This window comes from Vigna umbellata, chromosome 4, assembly GCF_029865625.1.
Source record: "Vigna umbellata cultivar VRB3 chromosome 4, Vumbellata_1.0, whole genome shotgun sequence".
Taxonomy (NCBI): Eukaryota; Viridiplantae; Streptophyta; class Magnoliopsida; order Fabales; family Fabaceae; genus Vigna; species Vigna umbellata.
In genome coordinates this window covers 38,291,115-38,309,942 of record NC_142168.1, presented here as the reverse complement: position 1 = coordinate 38,309,942, position 18,828 = coordinate 38,291,115, and the positions used below count along the sequence as shown (strand labels likewise).

At 35.2% G+C, this 18,828-nt stretch overlaps 1 protein-coding gene and 1 pseudogene across 1 annotated transcript; one reads left to right on the top strand and one right to left on the bottom strand.

Moving 5' to 3' along the window:
• The first annotated feature begins 8,056 nt into the window (after positions 1 to 8,056).
• LOC124828156 (phenolic glucoside malonyltransferase 1 pseudogene) lies at positions 8,057 to 9,623 on the top strand (annotated as a pseudogene).
• Positions 9,624 to 13,335: 3,712 nt separating this feature from the next.
• On the bottom strand, positions 13,336 to 17,206 carry LOC124828167 (LRR receptor-like serine/threonine-protein kinase RPK2). Its single transcript, XM_047301402.2, has one exon. It carries the CDS (start codon positions 17,012 to 17,014, stop codon positions 13,610 to 13,612), a length of 3,405 nt encoding a protein of 1,134 aa, XP_047157358.2. The 5' UTR covers positions 17,015 to 17,206; the 3' UTR covers positions 13,336 to 13,609.
• Between the last annotated feature and the right edge of the window lie 1,622 nt (positions 17,207 to 18,828).

The following is an 18,828-nucleotide window of genomic DNA, read 5'->3' as shown; positions in this document are numbered from 1 at the left end:
AAAAAGCCTATATGGTTTGAAGCAGGCTCCGATGTAGTGGTATAAGAAGTTTGAGTCTGTTATGTGTGAGCAAGGCTACAAGAAGACTACTTCTGACCATTGTGTTTTTGTCAGGAAATTTTCTGAGAAGGATTTCATTATACTGTTGTTATATGTTGATGACATGCTTATTGTTGGGAAAGATGTATCCAAAATTGATAGGTTGAAGAAGCAACTGGGCGAGTCATTTGCCATGAAAGACATGGGAGCTGCTAAGAAGATTCTTGGTATAAGTATCACTCGTGATAGAAAAGAGAAGAAACTTTGGCTATCACAGGAGCACTACATTCAGAAGGTGTTGCAAGATTCTAAATGGAAAATGCTAAAGTTGTAAGTACTCCTCTTGCTACTCATGTTAAGTTGACTATTAAACAAAGTCCTTCAAATGAAGCTGAGAAGATGGATATGAGCAAAGTTCCTTATGCTTCTGTGGTGGGTATTTTGATGTATACAATGGTATGTACAAGGCCTGATATTGCACATGCTGTTAGTACAGTCAATAGATTTCTGTCAAATCCAGGTAGAAAGCATTGGAATGCTGTGAAATGGATTTTGAGGTATCTTCGTGGTACTAGTGGTTTGAGGCTTTGTTTTGGAGGTGATAAGCCTACTTTGGTGGGTTACTCAGATTCAGATATGGCTGGAGACATTGATTCCAGAAAGTCTACTTTAGGTTATTTGATTCATTTTGCAGGGGAGCCTTGGCTTGGCAACCAAAGTTACAAAAGTGTGTAGCATTGTCTACTACTGAGGCAGAATTCATTGCACTTACTGAAGCATGTAAGGAGTTGTTATGGGTGAAGAAATTCTTGCAGGAGCTTGGTTTTGTGCAAGGGAAATACTTGTTGTATTGTGACAATCAAAGTGCTATTCATCTTGGTAAGAATCCAACTTTTCATTCTAAATCCAAACATATTGATGTGAGGTATCATTGGATACATGATGTTTTGGATGCCAGGTTGTTGGAATTAGCTAAAGTTCATACAGATGATAATGGTGCTAATATGATGACCAAGGCATTGCCAAGAGGAAAGTTTGAAGTTTGTTGTGAGATCGCCGGTTTGGCGGATATCTCCACATAGTTGTGAGGGGGAGATTTGTTGGGTTATTGGGTTCCCTTCCTATGTGAAGAATAGGCCCAAATAATGTGGACCTTTAGGTCCCACTAGGTCAAATTGAGATGGGTCAGATTAATAGAGCACATTAGAGTCAGTTGAAGAGAGGCAAAAGCCAAGTGAGAGAAAAAGAAAGAGAGAAAGTCATTTCCGCATAACCCTAAACCTGCACTGGTGTTTTATTCGCTGTGAACTTGTTCACCGTTGGATCGAGATGATTTTTGGACAGTAGGTTCCAGACATATGGTCTGACCGTTCGGATCGTCAATCGGAGGTCAAGATTGGGAGAAATTGGTCCCGCACTAGCAGCCATGTTTTGTGGAATTTTCATTTTCTTGGTTCTCATTTGTAAGCATTTGTGCTTATTTAAATTGGCTTATTGAACTCATCATTTGATGTTATTATTGGAGACTCTTTTGTACCCCATTATTGATCATAGTGGATTTTTCTTTGGTCTAGATGACTCGTGGTTTTTACCCTTGCATTGAGGGGTTTTTCACACTAAAAATTGTTGGTGTCTCTTTGTGCTTTGGATTCTATTTTTTGTTCTATTTGTTTGGTGCTCCTCACAAATTCTCGTAAGAAGGGGAATTGAATTTCCACTGCGTTATTATTGTTTGATAAGTGGTAATATTTTTTTGGCTCTTTCCCTATCAAATACCCTAATAGATAATCCCAAAGAAATGATCTTATTCGAAAAAAGAAACCAGTGACGATTCTCACTAAAAATCCTGATGTAAAGAAATCGATCCATCGAAGAGGGTCTTGATGTAAATGAAGAAGTCAGTGGTCATTCCATCGAAGAGGGTCCTCATGTAAAGAAATTGATGAGCATTATGTAGGAGAGGGATTCGATGTAAAAGAAAAATCAGTGACCATTCCATCAAAGAGGGCCTTGATATAAAGAAATTAATGTTCACTCCATCGAAAAGGATCAATATATGAGACTTTGATTTTTCTACTTTTTTTTATTATAAATTTGAATTTTTTATTTTAAATATTGCTATTAAGAACCTATATGCAAGGATCAAGGTGTAGAAACCCCGATATGGTGATGAAACAAGGTGTAGGAACCTCGACTTAGAACAAGGTGTGAGAACCTTGGTAAGGTGTGAAAAACTAAGGAGAACTAAGATTCAACCATTCGCATGGAGAAAGTCGATTAGAAAACTCTTTGAATTTGTTATTTTTAATGATATTTTTAATTGATTTTCAATAATTTTACGAAGATGCACCATGAAATATGTTGGAAGAAATCTTTTTTGTATTTTTATGTTATTTATTTTTATTTATTTTTTTGTTTTGGATGTGTAGGCCATTATTGTGAATGAAGAGGACCATCAATCTAATAAATGTTAGAGGAGCATATTTGCATTTGTTTTCATATTTTCAAAAGAGAAGGATTCATCAACCATTCATATGAATGAATATGGTTCCAATAAAAGTATTTTCTATTTTACCATTGATAAAGATACATGCATGATGCTTGTTTAGATTGACAACTTGTTATGATTTTTTGTTCATGATGCTATTATGCACACAAGTGTTTTGACTTTTTGAACCTTTGTGTTGCGTTTCCTTTGATTTTTTTGGTAGTCATTTTGTCTTTTTTTTAAATCATCAAATTCATATATGTTTTAGATTTTCTTCTTTTTATTATTTTATTTTTGAAAAACAATGTATGCCATAAATTATGAAATCATATTTTCAAAATAATGCTTAGTAATTTACTTTTTCTTTTGTAACAATGGTGTATACTTGTTGGATTTCACAAGTTGGTCAAAAGTATATTTGAAAAGATTTGAAGCAGACTAGGACAACCATGTGGCATGTTGTCTTCACAATTTTCCTTTAGAAAGTAAAATATTATCAGAATTAAAGTGGGGGCACATATGAGAACCACGAAAATGCCCCTATTTTTGGTGTATGGTGGGGAAAAACATATAGTTAAATGTCTTTAAAGACAAGAAATATGTGTGATACTCCTAAAGTTGCGATAAATGTCTTTAAAAACGAGAATCCTCTCTTACTGAATTCAAAATTCATATATTAACTAATCAAGGTATATATATATATATATATATATATATATATATATATATTGGTTCCCTTATATATAGGCACAAATATTTAAACAATTTAAGAAACTCTAAAAGAAAATCCCAAGACATCATATCCAAAAATAACTTGAAAATTTAAAAACAGAAACAAATTATTCATGTAACGAAAAACCTTTCTTGCATAACAAACTTACAAAATTAAAATAAAATTATAAAACTCTTAATTGCATATTAAATTAAAATTATAAAACTTTTAATTGCCCAGGTGATCCAAGTAATGATCTTTATTTCATTTAAATTCCAAGCTTCATGGAGCATCACGAGTCCTCACGAGATTTGTTTTTCTAAGAGTTTTGTTCATAAGTCATTTGAATTGTAATGGATCTTCATGAAATTCTTCCTGTATAGGATCCAAAGATAGTCCTCTATCATTAACACTATTTGTAATGCCAAGACTCATAATGATCCATTGAAGGTGTAGCTTTGCAATGGTGGTATGGTCAGTATCTACATATGGTACCAAAGTAATAGTACATATTAAAAGTAATAGGTTTAATACACTTTTGGTCCTTATTTTCTTCGACTTTGTTCAATCTGGACTTTTTTGTGTGTTTAATATGGTCTCAATTTTCGTAATTTATGTTCAATTTGGTCATTTTTCATGCCAAAAAATAACAAATCCAAATGGCACCACCATTGTCACCATCTACATTCACGCAAAACCTACAGAAAAACCAAAGCCAAAATGTGTCACCATCATTACCATCTTTGTTCACACAAAACCTGTAGATAAACCAAACCCAAATCGCGCCACCATATTCGTTCACCATTCACATAACCACCCACAAATCCTAAGAAATAAAACCAAAAAGATGAAAATAGAAATTCGTGTGGGCTTAATTCCCTAAATTGAAAGAGAGACTTGGAAATTGCAAGCACAAATTGCGACACCACCATCACAAAAATCTTAATTTTGGGAGTGATTTTGGGGTTTGTGATTGAGGAAGATGGATTCATAAAGCTTTCGTTTAGACTTGAAAAGCATGGTGGCGCAATGCCAAAAGACTAGATTCCACATTGCAATTTTGGCTTCAAGCGATTCCCATGACATTTCACACAAATTTTCCATCTTGGCTTTCGTTCAAAGTATAAATTTTTTGTTGAGAGAAATCAAAGGGGTCTTGGGTGTGGTGATCCTATTGGATGGCCTAGGGGAGAGGGACTCAAGAACAAGAGAGAGGTGTGAAGGAGATGATAAGGAAGCAGAGACAATGAAGATACGATTGTAGAGGAACGAAGCTACTCTAGTGTTGGCTCCAATGGTGGTTGCATTCACGATGGTGAAGGAATGAAGTAACGTTGCATTGTCACATAAGAATTGTGTAGGATGACCACATAAGCAATAATCCAACAACTCATTCAAACATTATCCATGTTGACACTATAGCATTAACAATTTAGACGATGTCATGAAAAAAAACACCAAATTAAACATAAATTACAAAAATTAGAACCACAACGAACAAAATTAACAAAAATAAGGACAAAATTATATAAAAAGTATATTATAACTTTAAAAATAATAAATTATAAAAATATATTTATTGAAAAATTATTATTGAAATAGATAAAGAATGGACTCTTCTAATTTAAATATACATTTATTCATTAAATAAATTTATATATTAAATGTACATTTCTAAAGATATAACAAATAGGTTTTTTAAATATTGGATTGTGTCAGACCTTGGAAATTTAACCCAAACCCCACCTATTTAATCTCATTTAATGCACCCAAAAACCCCTACTCAGAATCATTAAAACGCACCCAAAACTCTGTAAACTGACGCCAGGTGTCAAGAATGGAAGATTCGAAAATCAGTAGTGGAGGACAGGTGTCTACAGGAGAGCGCACGTCCGTTTGGACGTGGGGCAGACAAAAATGATTTTTCTGAAAACCCAGCCCACTCTCCTCTGCATGCACCTTCTCCTTTCCAAATTCTGATTTTCCATTTCCTCCTCCTTCTCTCTAGAAGTTTCCCTTCTCTCTACTGTAACTCATTCTTCTCTTCTCCGTTCATCATTCAGAGACCGTAGGAGTATTCCCGGCGTCCCAAGTTTCCTCTTAAACCGAACAAGTTTCAAGTTTGAGCTAGTAAGTTTCTCTTCTTCATCGTGTGTTCTTTTGTTACATGCAAAGCCAAATTCTGGTTGCATGAAGGAGGTATAATTTAAGTTATTCTTGATTTTGTTTTGGTTAAATTTAGTTGGAAGAGTTAAGTGATCTTTGAGGGTAGAAAGCTGTAGGCGGACGAACCCAAAATCTTACGTTTAGGACATTTCACTCACTGATCCAGGTAAGGGAAGCTTATTTAATTTAATCTGTATGTAGTTGTTTTGTATGAACGTCCGTTGTTTGACTGAGTGAATATGGTGCATGCTGGTTGATATGTATGGTCATGGTTGATATGTATGAATGTGAATATGAGTAATCGTTTTGGAGTATGAATTATAAATATGGATTCTATAAAGTATGTAAATTGATATTGGAGTGAAGTTATAAGGTTATGAACCAATGTGTTGAAATTTGAATTTGAGATAAATGAAAATCTGAATATGAAATGTCCACTATGATAATTTACGTTCGTAATCGAACGGTCCTCTACCGCTCGGATTTTCTAGTAAACTGTTTAAAACTGGAATTCTTTCATTTGGAGAGAATTCTAATCAAGGACGAGCGTCCTCATGTGGAACACTATGTTTGAGCGTTCGTCCAAGCATAGTTGTACCCAGATATCCGAAATAAAGTAATACATATATATACCCTCATACTTTAAGACTAGTAGTGCTCGGTCTTATACCTAGCGCTCGTAATAAGTGGCGCTCGGTCTTACACCTAGCGTCCGTACTAATTAGTGTTCGGTCTTATACCTAGGGCTCGTAATGAGTAGTGTTCGGTCTTATACCGAACGCTCATACTTGTCTTTAATTATCAAGCTTGTTGAAATAGCGTTCGTCCAACTTCAGTAATATTTTCCTTTACCATGTTCGGTCATATACTGGCATTGGATTTCCGTATGTGAACTATTCTAAATATAATTTCTTAACATCTTGATTAGTCTTCTTTTATTGGATCCGGCCTAAGGCCTCCATATTTGACCTATTCCTTAAGTATTGGTTTGAACTCGAGAGAGTTAGTTCATTCAACTGACTCATGTGGTAAATATCGTTCGTCACATATTTCACTAGTTTACTTAGTTCATTTCTTAAATCCAAAAGTAACTCTCTTAGTCTTATTCTGTTCTGAATGGGAAAATTGTCATTCTTATCGTTCGTCCTCGTTCTAAAGGGGTTTGAACGTTCGGTATTTTATACTCTTAGAGCAAATGATGAATTTAAACGTATTGGAAATGAAAGAGAAAATTGAGTAAAGTGATAGTGAAAGATGAAAACGAGATTGAGTATGAATAAAATTATGTGAAGTTGAACGAGCGTTCCGGGGAGGAACGACTCATGTATTGAATATTTGAAATTTGTAAAGTATGACTGTGGGCATGCTAATGCTGGCAGTTCATCCTGATATTCCTTGAGTACTCGTCCTCACGTAGAGGAGGGTAGGTCATGTGTGGGAACGGCAGGAGGTCCTAGTCCTTAGGGGTACTTTGGATAGGGCTAACCTCGGGTGGCAGCTGTTGAGTGTATCCCAGTTACTACATCACCCGGGTGCAAGAACGCCTGTAGCTACACAGATTCATACAGTCCGGACGGTCCGTCTAGTGCTAGCTTTCATATAGTTATATGTGTTGAACTATTCTTGTGTTGTTGAAATGTTTAATTTTTATGTGATGTATGAATTAAATTATATAAGCTTACCCTGTGTTTTCCTTGTGTTGTCTCGTCCTTGTACGACCATCTTGTCATTGCAATGATCATCCGTGTGGATGTGAGCAGAAGGAGAAACATTGTTGGAAGATGTGACTGAAGAGGAGAATCTGGTGGACGTTGAAGTTAAGGCCGAACCTTAGGTCGTTCGGTAGTATTAGGTGTTAGTTGTTTTGTAAGCGATCGTTCGGTAATTGGTTTTGTAAAACCGTTCGATCCTGATTCTTTCTTATTTCTGTAATATTGTGAATTAACTCTGTACTTAACGCCGTTCGATTTTTGAACGTTGGTATTAGTGTAAGACTGCACTGTTTGATTATGAAATGTAATTAATTCTATTATATGGTTATTACTGTATTTTTGGGATGTTACATATTGATTCTTCGAATTGAATACACATTTTTTTTATTAAATAAATTTTACATTTATTTAAAGAAAACAAAAATATTTGTACGTAATCAATAATTATGTTAATTTTATAGTTTAAAATAAATAAATTTATATTCAAATATTTTTTTTTACTTTCGTTGTTATTACTATTATTTGTATTAATATTCTTGTTAAGTGTAATTTTTATACTTCATTATTTAAATATTAAAAAATCATTATTAGAATAATATTTTTTATTTATAATTCATTTATTATAAAAATACTCATAATTAATTATTACTTTTTCATGTTATTAAACTCTTAAAAAACTATAACATTAAATATAATTACATAAATAAATTATTTATTTTAATATAATATTAATTATATTTATTTTTTAATACAAATTGAAAAAAAGAAAACAAAAAGAGACCCCGCGTGGGTAAGCACGGGTCCTATTTATTATTATTAAGAAACTTAGGGTTCGATGCCACGTGAGAGTAAAATAACAATTCATTATTATTCGTGTCAGGTGCTGCTGAACACCACGTGAACAAGTGAATCTTTTCCAAAGTTAATATATTAGAACAAGATTTTGCAGAAGCATAATGAAGTTCTTAGCTATGGAGGAAGCAAGAAGTGTGAAAGTTGTTGAAGTTTGCAGTGTGGCACCATCAGAGGCAGCAGCAACAACCAATTGCTCCACTCCGACATCTTTGTCTCTAACATTCTTTGACCTACTATGGTTAAGGAGTCCCCCAGTCGAACGTGTTTTCTTCTATGAACTTCCCAACACAACCATCTCCTTCTTTGACACCATTCTTCCCAATCTCAAACACTCTCTTTCTCTCACACTCCAACACTTTCTTCCTCTTGCTGGCACCATCACATGGCCCCTTGAATCTCCACACCCCATCATCAACTATGTCCCAGGCAATGCCGTTTCCTTCACCATAGCTGAATCCACCACTGATTTCAACATGCTTTGTTCCAATACCTGTCAGGCTTCTCTGCTCCATCATCTGATACCCCACTTGCCCACTTCCGATGAACAAGCATCTGTGATGGCCCTCCAGGTTACCCTTTTTCCTGGTTCTGGTTTTTCCATCGGAATAGCCACACACCATGCAGCCACGGATGGGAAAGCCACGACTTTGTTTCTCAAAGCATGGGCCTATGTTTGCTCCAATAACTTCACAGAATCATCTTTTTCGTCGTTGCCAAAACACCTCACGCCATTCTATGACAGGTCAACGATAAACGACACCGAAGGAATCGGTGCGAGGTGTTTGAAGAATTGGTTGAACATCGGTGGACCAAACAATAGGAGCATGAAGGTGTGGGATCTTGGAGGTGTAAATGCAATGTCAGCCGAATCAGTCAGAGGGTCGTTCGAGTTAACCTCTTCAAACATCCGACAACTGAAGCAACATGCAAAATCTAAGCTCGGTGAGAATGCTCATGTGTCAACATATTTGGTTGCGTGTGCTTATGTGTTGCAGTGTTTGGTGAAGGCAGAACAACCTAAGACTGATGGAGTGGCCTTTTTGTTCAGTGTGGACTGTAGGACTCGTATGAAGACACCCATTTCCTCCACGTATTTTGGAAACTGTATCATTGGTCATAAGGTTATGGACGGAACAAGGAAATTGTTAGGAGATGATGGTTTCCTCAATGGTGTTGAAGGGATGAATGAAGCTTTGAAGAAGTTGGAGGATGGGGTGTTTAGTGAGGCAGTGAATATGTCTACAATTATGAAAATTGCGAGGGATAATCGAATACTTACAACTGCAGGATCACCACGATTTGAGGTATATAGTATTGATTTTGGATGGGGAAGGCCAATGAAGGTGGATATGACATCCATAGGCAAAACTGGAGCATTCTGTCTTTCTGAAAGTAGGAATGAGAATGGAGGAATTGAGATTAGTTTGGTGTTGAAGAAGCAAGAAATGGAAACTTTCGTTGCTCATTTTAATCAAGGTCTTCAATCCCTTTAATGTTGTACAATTTTCAAGTATGCTCTTGTTTGGGAAAATTTATGTGTTGATCTTATCGGTTTTTCTGTTATGTTCTTTTCTATGCCTATTTATTAGGCTTTTTCTCTGTTTCTGTGAGTTAGAAAAATATATATGAAAATTTTCATTTTTTTCTTTTAGTTCCTTTATCTGTCTTTCCTTTAATTTTATGCTCAATTTTCACTAGTAATCCACATCACAACTGAACTGTAGTTACCCTACTTAGCCAAAGTTCTCTCTTAACCAGTGTTACATGTAAACAATAGTAATCCAAACGCTATGGAAGGAATAAGAGATTTGGTAACAAAGAAGAAGAGTGTTGAGTGGTTTCTTTTATTTTCATTACGCACCTACTCGAGCAAACAATTTCTATTTTTCTTTTTATTTTCAGTCCAAGCTTTTTTTTTTTAATTTATTATTTTAACTATAATAAATTTATATCACATAATAAAATAATTAAAATATTATATTGACTTGGATATATGTTTGAGTTTATTTTAATAGAATAAGATAATTAATATTATACATAAATGTCATATTATTATAAATGTAACCATATCTAGTATTAATTTACAATTTTAGAAGATACATAAAATGCATATTACATACTGTCATAGGTTAATGTGAAAACAAAAAAAAATTGTACAATTTTATACAACTTAAAACTTAAAATTGTGTGCTTAAATTTGTATACAACTATTTTTGTTAAATGTCTATCAACATCATAAAATCCAATTTCCAACATTTTTACTCACAAGAATATTAAAAAAGAACATCTCAATAAGTCAGTAATCTAAACGAAAAAATTTCCAGATACAAGCCATTACAGCCTTTCTGTTTCTGTACATTATTTTTCCCTATCCGGATACAACACATTACAACCATACCCAGCAGTTTCTTTAAGGACAAAAGGTTTAACGTCAAATTAATTTTTTGAATGATAAAAATACTCAAAAGAAAAAATATATTAATAAAACAACAAATATAATATGTTTATGTATGTAGTGTGGAGAACTATAGCTTCGTTCTCGTCCAAACTCCATGGACGCAGCGACCACTATCTTCATCTTCTCCGCCATGAGCGCATCCATGACCGTCAACCGGAGAACACAATCACAACCATTCCAAGTCGCGCGCAGCCATCACCTTCGTCCTCCTCACGCACGTACCTGCAAAGAGGAAAACTCAGACAGATCCAAAAACAGAACCCTAGGCGCGAATTTCATCTACCCCTCTTCTCCACCGTCGCGCCAGCCACCGCGTTTAAACCTTCTTCCATCACCATCACTGGACCTGCAACTCTGCGACAGAAACCCTTAATTGCGCCACCGTCACCAGAACTACGCAACCATCTCCCTCGTGCCTTCATCGTCAACATGCAATCAGAGAAATCAACTTGCACAAATCTGAGTTTAGAATCCCTAAAGCATGTCGATGCCGACGTGAGAGTTGTCATGGTTGTGCGATTATGGCTGATGCAGTTCACGTTGCTTCCGGAGGAGCGGTTTATGAATTGGATCCCTGCGTGATGGTTATATGGTGTTAAATCTAGTTTTTGCAAGTCTGGTTGTGGTTGCAGGTAAAGGCAAGCAGCGGCGCGATTCTGATTTAGGACTTCCGTTCAGTGTTCGCACATGGAGGCTCACATCGCCCTCAATAATCTCTCCCCACCCTCCGACTACGCCATCGCCATGGTCCTCCTGTCTTCAATCTCTACTTCTCCAGGTCGTCTCTTATCAAAAGAAGATCTTCTGGGACGTCTGCGTCAAGGCCCCCGGCGGCACCGACGACGCCACCTACTTCCCTCTACTGTCCTTTCTCCTTATCCTGTTCTCCCCCAGGGGGATGGGCACCCCCTGTCAATAGCTTGAATGTGAATAATGTTCTTGTTCTAGAGGATGACATTCACGGAGGATACCCAATCTGAAGGCTCCCAGAAGGAATCAGATTTTGGAAGAACTGATACTGCCTCGGTTCAAAGAGAACCGAGTCGAATCATGGCCGAAAATAACCGATGTTTATTCCTTTAACCGCACTAGTGAAATGTCCAATAAATGCAACCACTTACCTTTTTACATTACCTCTGTATTTATAGGTTTCAAAATGGGTTTTTGATTAAAATTAGCCCAATCGCAACCCGATATCATCTAAGTATATTTTTACCTTGTTAATCTAAATTGTAAAATATTTGATGTGTAAGATATTGAACGTTCATCAAGTCAGTATGAAATTGTTCGATCTAATTTGTATTGGAATTTCTGGAATTGACTTTCTATGCAGTTAACCGACTCGATAGTGTAGACCTGTCGGTATAATATAAGATAATATAACAAAATAATTATGACTTACCTTTTTTTTTTCTCTCTTGTACTTCTAAAATTACAAATATAGCTTTCAAATTTTATTAAATTAATTTTTTTTACTTTTTTTCTCCTTTTACTCTTTAACCGGCTTTTAAAAATCAGTTTAAGAGTTCATTAATTTTTAAAAACTAATTTAAAATATGTTTTTTTTTTCTTAATTAGCTTTCGAATGACATATTTTACGTTTTTAAAGTAAATATATTTTAACACCATATAAATTTTGGAAAAAGAAACAATCAAAGTATTAATATTAAATTATTTTTTTCGATTAAAATAAAAAAGTATTTTTTATATTAATTTTTAAAAATTAAATGGTGAGGAAAGAAAATAAATTAATATGATACGTATATATTTTGTAAATAATTATTTTTTATAATAATAATAATAATAATAAAATATTATTTTATTAGATTTTATCTGGTTACTATAAGTTTTGTCAGTAGTAGTTTTCCATGAATAGTACTATCTTAAGAAATTTAATCCTTATATATATTTATATATATTCCTTTCAACGTCAAAGAAAAGCAGCAACGAAAATTAAACGAAGTGCACCTTTTCCTGCCTAATTTTTCTACAACTTTTTAAATAAGTAATCAATAATTGATAAACTAATTGAAATATATAATAAATTTAAAATTTATTAATTTTAATTATTTATTTTATGGAAAAAAATGAAAACTCTAATTGAAGCCTGGTCGTAATTTTATATTCAAAATCAAATTAAAAACGTATTTAATTAAATAATATAATAATAATGTTTTAATATTATTAAATCGATTTATTTTAAAATTTTAAGATTTTTTCTTAAATTTTAAAAAACAATAAAATAAAAAATATATGTTATTAAATGTTTTCACTAGACTTTTTGTTAAAGAAAAATGTTCAATTAGAATAGAAGTGTTATTTTGGTAGACTTTTCATGTATTAGGTTAAAAGAACCTTATTAAGACTGCCAGAATTTTTTGTGGTACACAAATAAATTAGTCATAATAACGAAAAGTATGACGGAAAAAATATATAGGGACATAGGTGTATAAATTTTGAAAAGAGACATTGGGATACAACGGCATAGAATTGGTATATAAAATAAAACTTAAAAGCATAAATTGCTTTACAAGGATATTTTTTACATTAATCCTTCAATAATGTAATTCAATTTTTCTACAATACTAATTTTATTCAAATAAATTAATACTTTAACCTAATTTCTGTCAATTAATACTTTGCACTCTCAAATTTGATTTTCAAAGGAGGTATCTTAGAAATAATTATGTCAGATATATAGAAAGTTCAAAATAACTAAAAACATAGCTATTATTTCGAAGTGTATCTGTATATAATGAACATAAAAAGTATAAGGATTTAGTGACAAATGTTTTAAAGATAACATTGTAACACTTTCCAAAAAATGACAAGATTGTAGTAATTATAATATCAGATAAATTTAGATAATTAGTGAGATAAATCTAGCAGAAGAGCACAAAAGAAATTGAAAAAACATAATCTATTCTTCAATTTTATTGAACAAATAGACATGTAATGCAGGGGAAATCAAATATCTGCATTCTTCTGCAGAACCAGCAGCAGGCCCCCTAACCTAATCAAGAAAAAAGTACGGGAAAATTGGAGCTACAACTATATAAAAATGTACAGGGGAGAATAAGTACAAATTAGAAACTCAACCTAAATCCACAAAAATGCTAAATTACAGCTTACAATATTTCTAAGATTAATAATGTTAAAATATGAGCCACAGAAGTGGGCTAGAATGATGGGGGTTGAAGCTGCTTGAGCCTTCTCACAACTTGTTTCATTGTAGGTCTGGTGGAGAGAGAGTCAACAGTACAGACAATAGCCAAGTGAAGAACCTCTACCAAATCCTCTCCAGGTCCTGCTTCCCATAACCCAGCAGTGAAGAACTCATTTGCCCTTCCTTGCTTCAATAGCATGCATGCCCATGCCACTATGTTGAACCCATTTCCAAAAGAAGAAAATGAAGGGTCCAAAGCCTTCTTGTCTGAGAGCAACTCCAGAAGCACCACACCATAGCTATACACATCAGCCTTATCCGAAACACGGCAAGTCATGGCATATTCAGGGGCAACATACCCAAATGTTCCGGCTACACCAGTGGTAGCATGTGTCTCTGATGTTCCCAGAAGTCTAGCCAATCCAAAGTCCGATAGATAAGCATTGAAATCGTCATCTAACAAGATATTGCTGGGCTTCACATCACGGTGAAGAACACGGGGAACACACTGATCATGCAGATAGGCCAGTGCACGGGCTATGTCCAATGCAATCTTGTGAAGAATCCTCCAATCCACAACCCTTGTGGACCTCTCTTGGATGAACTTTTCAAGATTCCCACCAGGCAAATAATTGTATATGAGAAACATCTCTGTCTCACAAGCATGATAACCAATCAGAGTGACAAGATTAGGATGATGAAGCCTCCCAAGGGTCTTGGTTTCCGCATGGAATTGTTGAACACCTTGGAAACGTCCAACTGCAAGTCGTTTGACTGCCACCAAGACTCCTGGTGCTACCTCTGCCTTGTATGTTGCCCCAAAACCTCCACTCCCAATGCAGTTGCCAGCATTGAAATTTCCTGTGGCTTGGACAACACTTTCAAATGTCAACGGGACGCCGATATCAGTAAACACTGTAACTTCTTTTCTAGTAGAACCAACAACCCTGGACCCAGGCTTCCACTTCCGAGTGTAAAAAAATAGAACAATCAAGGCTATAAGAACAGAAAAAATGGCTGAAGCAGAAGTTATAGATGCTATTTCAATAGAACTCAAGCCATTACCACTGTCCTTGCCAGTGGCTTGTTCAGTTGCTGGATTATAAGGGCTGCCATCAATAGGCGCTAGTTGACTTCCTGACGGCACAGATAGAGAAACTCCACGGCAGGGACTTAGAAACGGATTCCCAACAGCACTACTACATTTAATCAAGCCACTATTAGAAGGCAATGATCCAGATAAGTTGTTGAAAGACACATTGAATGCTGAGAGTGTGGTGACATATGCCAAACCACCAGGAATGTGACCAGAAAGATTGTTGTTATTGAGCAAAACATCAGTCAGATTTCTCATGTTCTCAATAGCCTTTGGAATCTCACCAGTAAGATAGTTTGAAGAAAGGTCCAAGATTTCCAAAGAGTACAACTGCCCCAGGCTGGTCGGAATTGAGCCATTTAACTTATTACCAGCCAAAGAAAGAAACTTCAGATTCTTTATCTGGCCAAGGTTGGTGGGAATCTCACCTTCTAACTGATTCTTACTGAGGTTCAGCGATGCAAGGGAGACCATATTCCCTAAATCAACGGGAATTCGTCCTGCAAGCTGATTTCCAGATGCATCCAAAAATTTCAATGATCTGCACATCCCACTGAGACTGGAAGGAATATGACCAGATATCCTATTATAACTGACATTTAGAAGCAGTGCATCTAACCCATGGCATTTCTCAAATAAATACGTAGGAAATGGTTCACTAAGATTATTTTCACCAACCAGAAATGTGTAACTGCTCTGTTTCCCCAGCCTGTCCCGTGCCACAGGTAATGACAGAATGCCATTGAAGTTGTTTCGACCAAAGTTGTGAGCAACCGAAATACCAACTCCCCCCATTGCTGTGAAAAGTGAATTCTCCCAAACCTTTGACAAAAAAAAGAATGCATATGGTGGAGAAATATTACCATCTTCAAATAGGTTGCCATTCCAAGAAGGCTCAGGGGGACAAACAATATCAGAGAAATCAGGAATTGAACCAGATAACATGTTCCCGCTAACATCAAACGTGCTCATACAGGGAACGCGAAGTTCTTTAGAAAGAACCCCGGTAAGGTTGTTTCCACTTAAATCAAGAAAATGCAATCTCTCGCAGACACCAAGCTGGTTCGGAAATTCCCCACTGAAAAAATTCTGAGCCAAATTTACCATCTCTAAGCTCTGACAACGACCCCAACTTACCTGAAAACTGCCTTCCAAATTCACCATTGGAGCCCACAATATCTTCAGCTTCGGAAGCGACAAAACCTCCACAGGCATCGACCCTTCAAAATAGTTCAGCTCATCATTCACCGAACCCAATTTCCCAAAATCACCAGCGACGTCCCCGCGTGGATCAAAGAGATTAGACAGCACAAGGACTGACAACTCCGAGCAATTCCCAAGCTCTCCAGGCACAGAACCACTAAGAGTGTTCCTGGACACATCCAACACCTCAAGGCTCTTGAGCTTCCCAAGCTCACTAGGAATACGCTCTTCCAACAAATTGGAATACAACAAAAGCGTCCTCAACCTCTCACAATTCCCTAAACTCACCGGAATACCTTGAACCAACGAATTCCCAGACAAATCCAAATGCTCAAGCTTCCAACAATTCTCCCCAATCTCTCGCGGAACAACCCCACTGAACTGATTAAACGAAAGATACACCCCTCTAAGCCTCCCAACAAAACCAGGCACAGAACCATTCAATCCATTACCAGCCAAATTCAAAACCTCCAAACTCTCAAGAGACGAAATTGAACCAGGAATCTCCCCCACAATCCTATTAAACCCAAGATTCAAAACCCTCAACTTCCTCAAGCCTTTAATTCTAAACGGAAGATATCCACTTATTAGATTCCCTTCTAAATCGAGAACCTCTAGCTTTTCCAAGCCCCAAATTGCTTCGGGAATTTCCCCCTCCAACGCGTTGTAGGGGAGAGACAAAACCCTAAGCTCCGTGAGCACACTGATGAAATTAAAAGAAGAAACGTTTCCAAAGAGAGAACCTTTACTACCTTCGCACGTTCGCCGAACTCCGAATCCGTAAAGAGGGAATTGAGAGAAACCTTTGCACGGGTGAGAGGTTCCGTTGCGGCGGTTGCCGCCGTTTCCGGTGACGTTGACGGCGACCACCCGGGAGTTCGCGTTGCAGAGGACACCAGACCAAGAGCAGTAGCCAGAGTCAGCGCCGGCTGCGGAGGTCCATGTGGAGAGAACGCCGGCGGGGTCGGAAAACGATGCCTTCAGACGAAGGAGAGCAGATTCGTCCGAATCCCCCAATACTGCGTCGCTTGGCGACAAGAACAGAACCACAAAGAAGAGAAACTTCACTAGGGAACTCCATTTGATCACTGAACTGCAATGAGAAGAAGAAGAAAACATCTCACAGTGAAAGAAAACCGAATCGCACGGAAAACCCCTTCTTCCCCGTTGTAGAAGTGACGTCGAAGAGAAGAAGAAAGGGTTTTTGAAAACCCTAATCCTGTGATATGGAAGAAAAAAGACGATGGAAAATGATGGGGAAGAAGGAGAAACAAGACTCGGACTCAACAGTGTTCTCTTTGCAAAACGCGTTTTTCTTCCTTTTCTCTTTTTTTATTTTGTTTTTTAGTATAAAATTGTTTTTTAATGGCTTGATAAAGTGGACCCTCAACATTTTATAACTTTTTCAATTAAGGCTAAAATTGAAAATCAAATTTTAACTTGGTTATTGCTTTTACAATTCTGTAGCTAATTATCTAGAGTGGGTCTTTTTATTTTGGTTGTGAAAACTCAATAATAGTATTATTGATTAATAAAACCATTTTTTAACAATGCATTACGTAAATTATTGAGTCTTTAAGTTAAATAAGAAAAGAGATGTAAAGAAACTGCTCTCTACTATTAACCTTTTGGTAGAAAAAAATAGATAAAGATTAGATTTATATGGAGATAATTTTAGTTAAGAGTTTTGTCTTTGTCTTAATTATCTCCGATACTATTAAGCAATTTTAAAAATAATGTGCTATTTAGATAATATATTCTCGTCATTAATGTGTTACCTAACTATGTGAGCTTCATCAAGGTACAAAATAAACTCTAATATGAAAGGAAATAACTTAATTTCTATTTGTATTATAGATTTTTTTTCATAGGATTATTTCTGAGTACATTATATAAAAGTAAATAATTATAGGAATGCACTCTTTGAGAGTCATAGATGATCATAAATTAATATAACATGGTCTAAAGATAGAAATCATTATTTCACTTTCACAACAATATAGTGAGAAAGGTTGTTATCTAGATTGGTTTACTAGGTTGCCATTTTAGTTAGTTGGACATGTTAGAAACAAGTTTGAAACCATACTCTAAATTATTTTTTATTTATTAAAGAGGCAAATTGGTTAGGATTTGTGTTGAAAAAATCCAAAAAGAAACTAATGTTTTTTTTTACTTAAATTAGAATATGAAAGGTTTAATTTCACTTATTTAAATTGTGGTAAATATGTGTATAAGTAAACTTGGTGTAATATCTCCAACTAAGGAATCATAAACAATCTAAATAATTGAAAATGAAGTTGATGGTGGAGAATTGATGAAAAGGAAGTTTAATAATGTTTGACCATAATTCTTAAACATCCTACTAATAATTGATGTCCAATTAAGTATTTTAAAAATTAGCCGAATAATACCAACCGTGTAGGTTAGCTAGAAGGAGAACCATCAAAGTTGGTAACTTTCTTGAAGAGCAATAAAAATGCTTAAACTTAAAAAATATTTAATATTGTAGTTATTTGAATTAATAAGGTAATGAGGTATTATTTATGATTGTTTGTCAAAATCATAAGATTTTAGATATTAATGAGATAAATGTTATGATGTTTACTAATGACAATAATGAATTGTTTATTCATTTTATGTCTTCTTTAGTCTTCCTACTTTTATTATTAACAATAGAGAACATATTTTTTTATAATTTGTAGTGCATGTGCAAAGATTATATATTTCAATGGAAGGGTAAATTTATTTATTTTTTCTTTAAATGGTTTTCAAGACATTTTTTGTTGTGATATATGCTTCAATTTCACAAGTTAAACAAAGCTTCTTATGGAATAATATCGTAATGTGTCAATTTGGAAGTGTGAGTTTGAACAATTATAGCAAATTTAAATGTTTTCTTAGGAGAAGATGAGAAATTTGGAGAATAATTATTG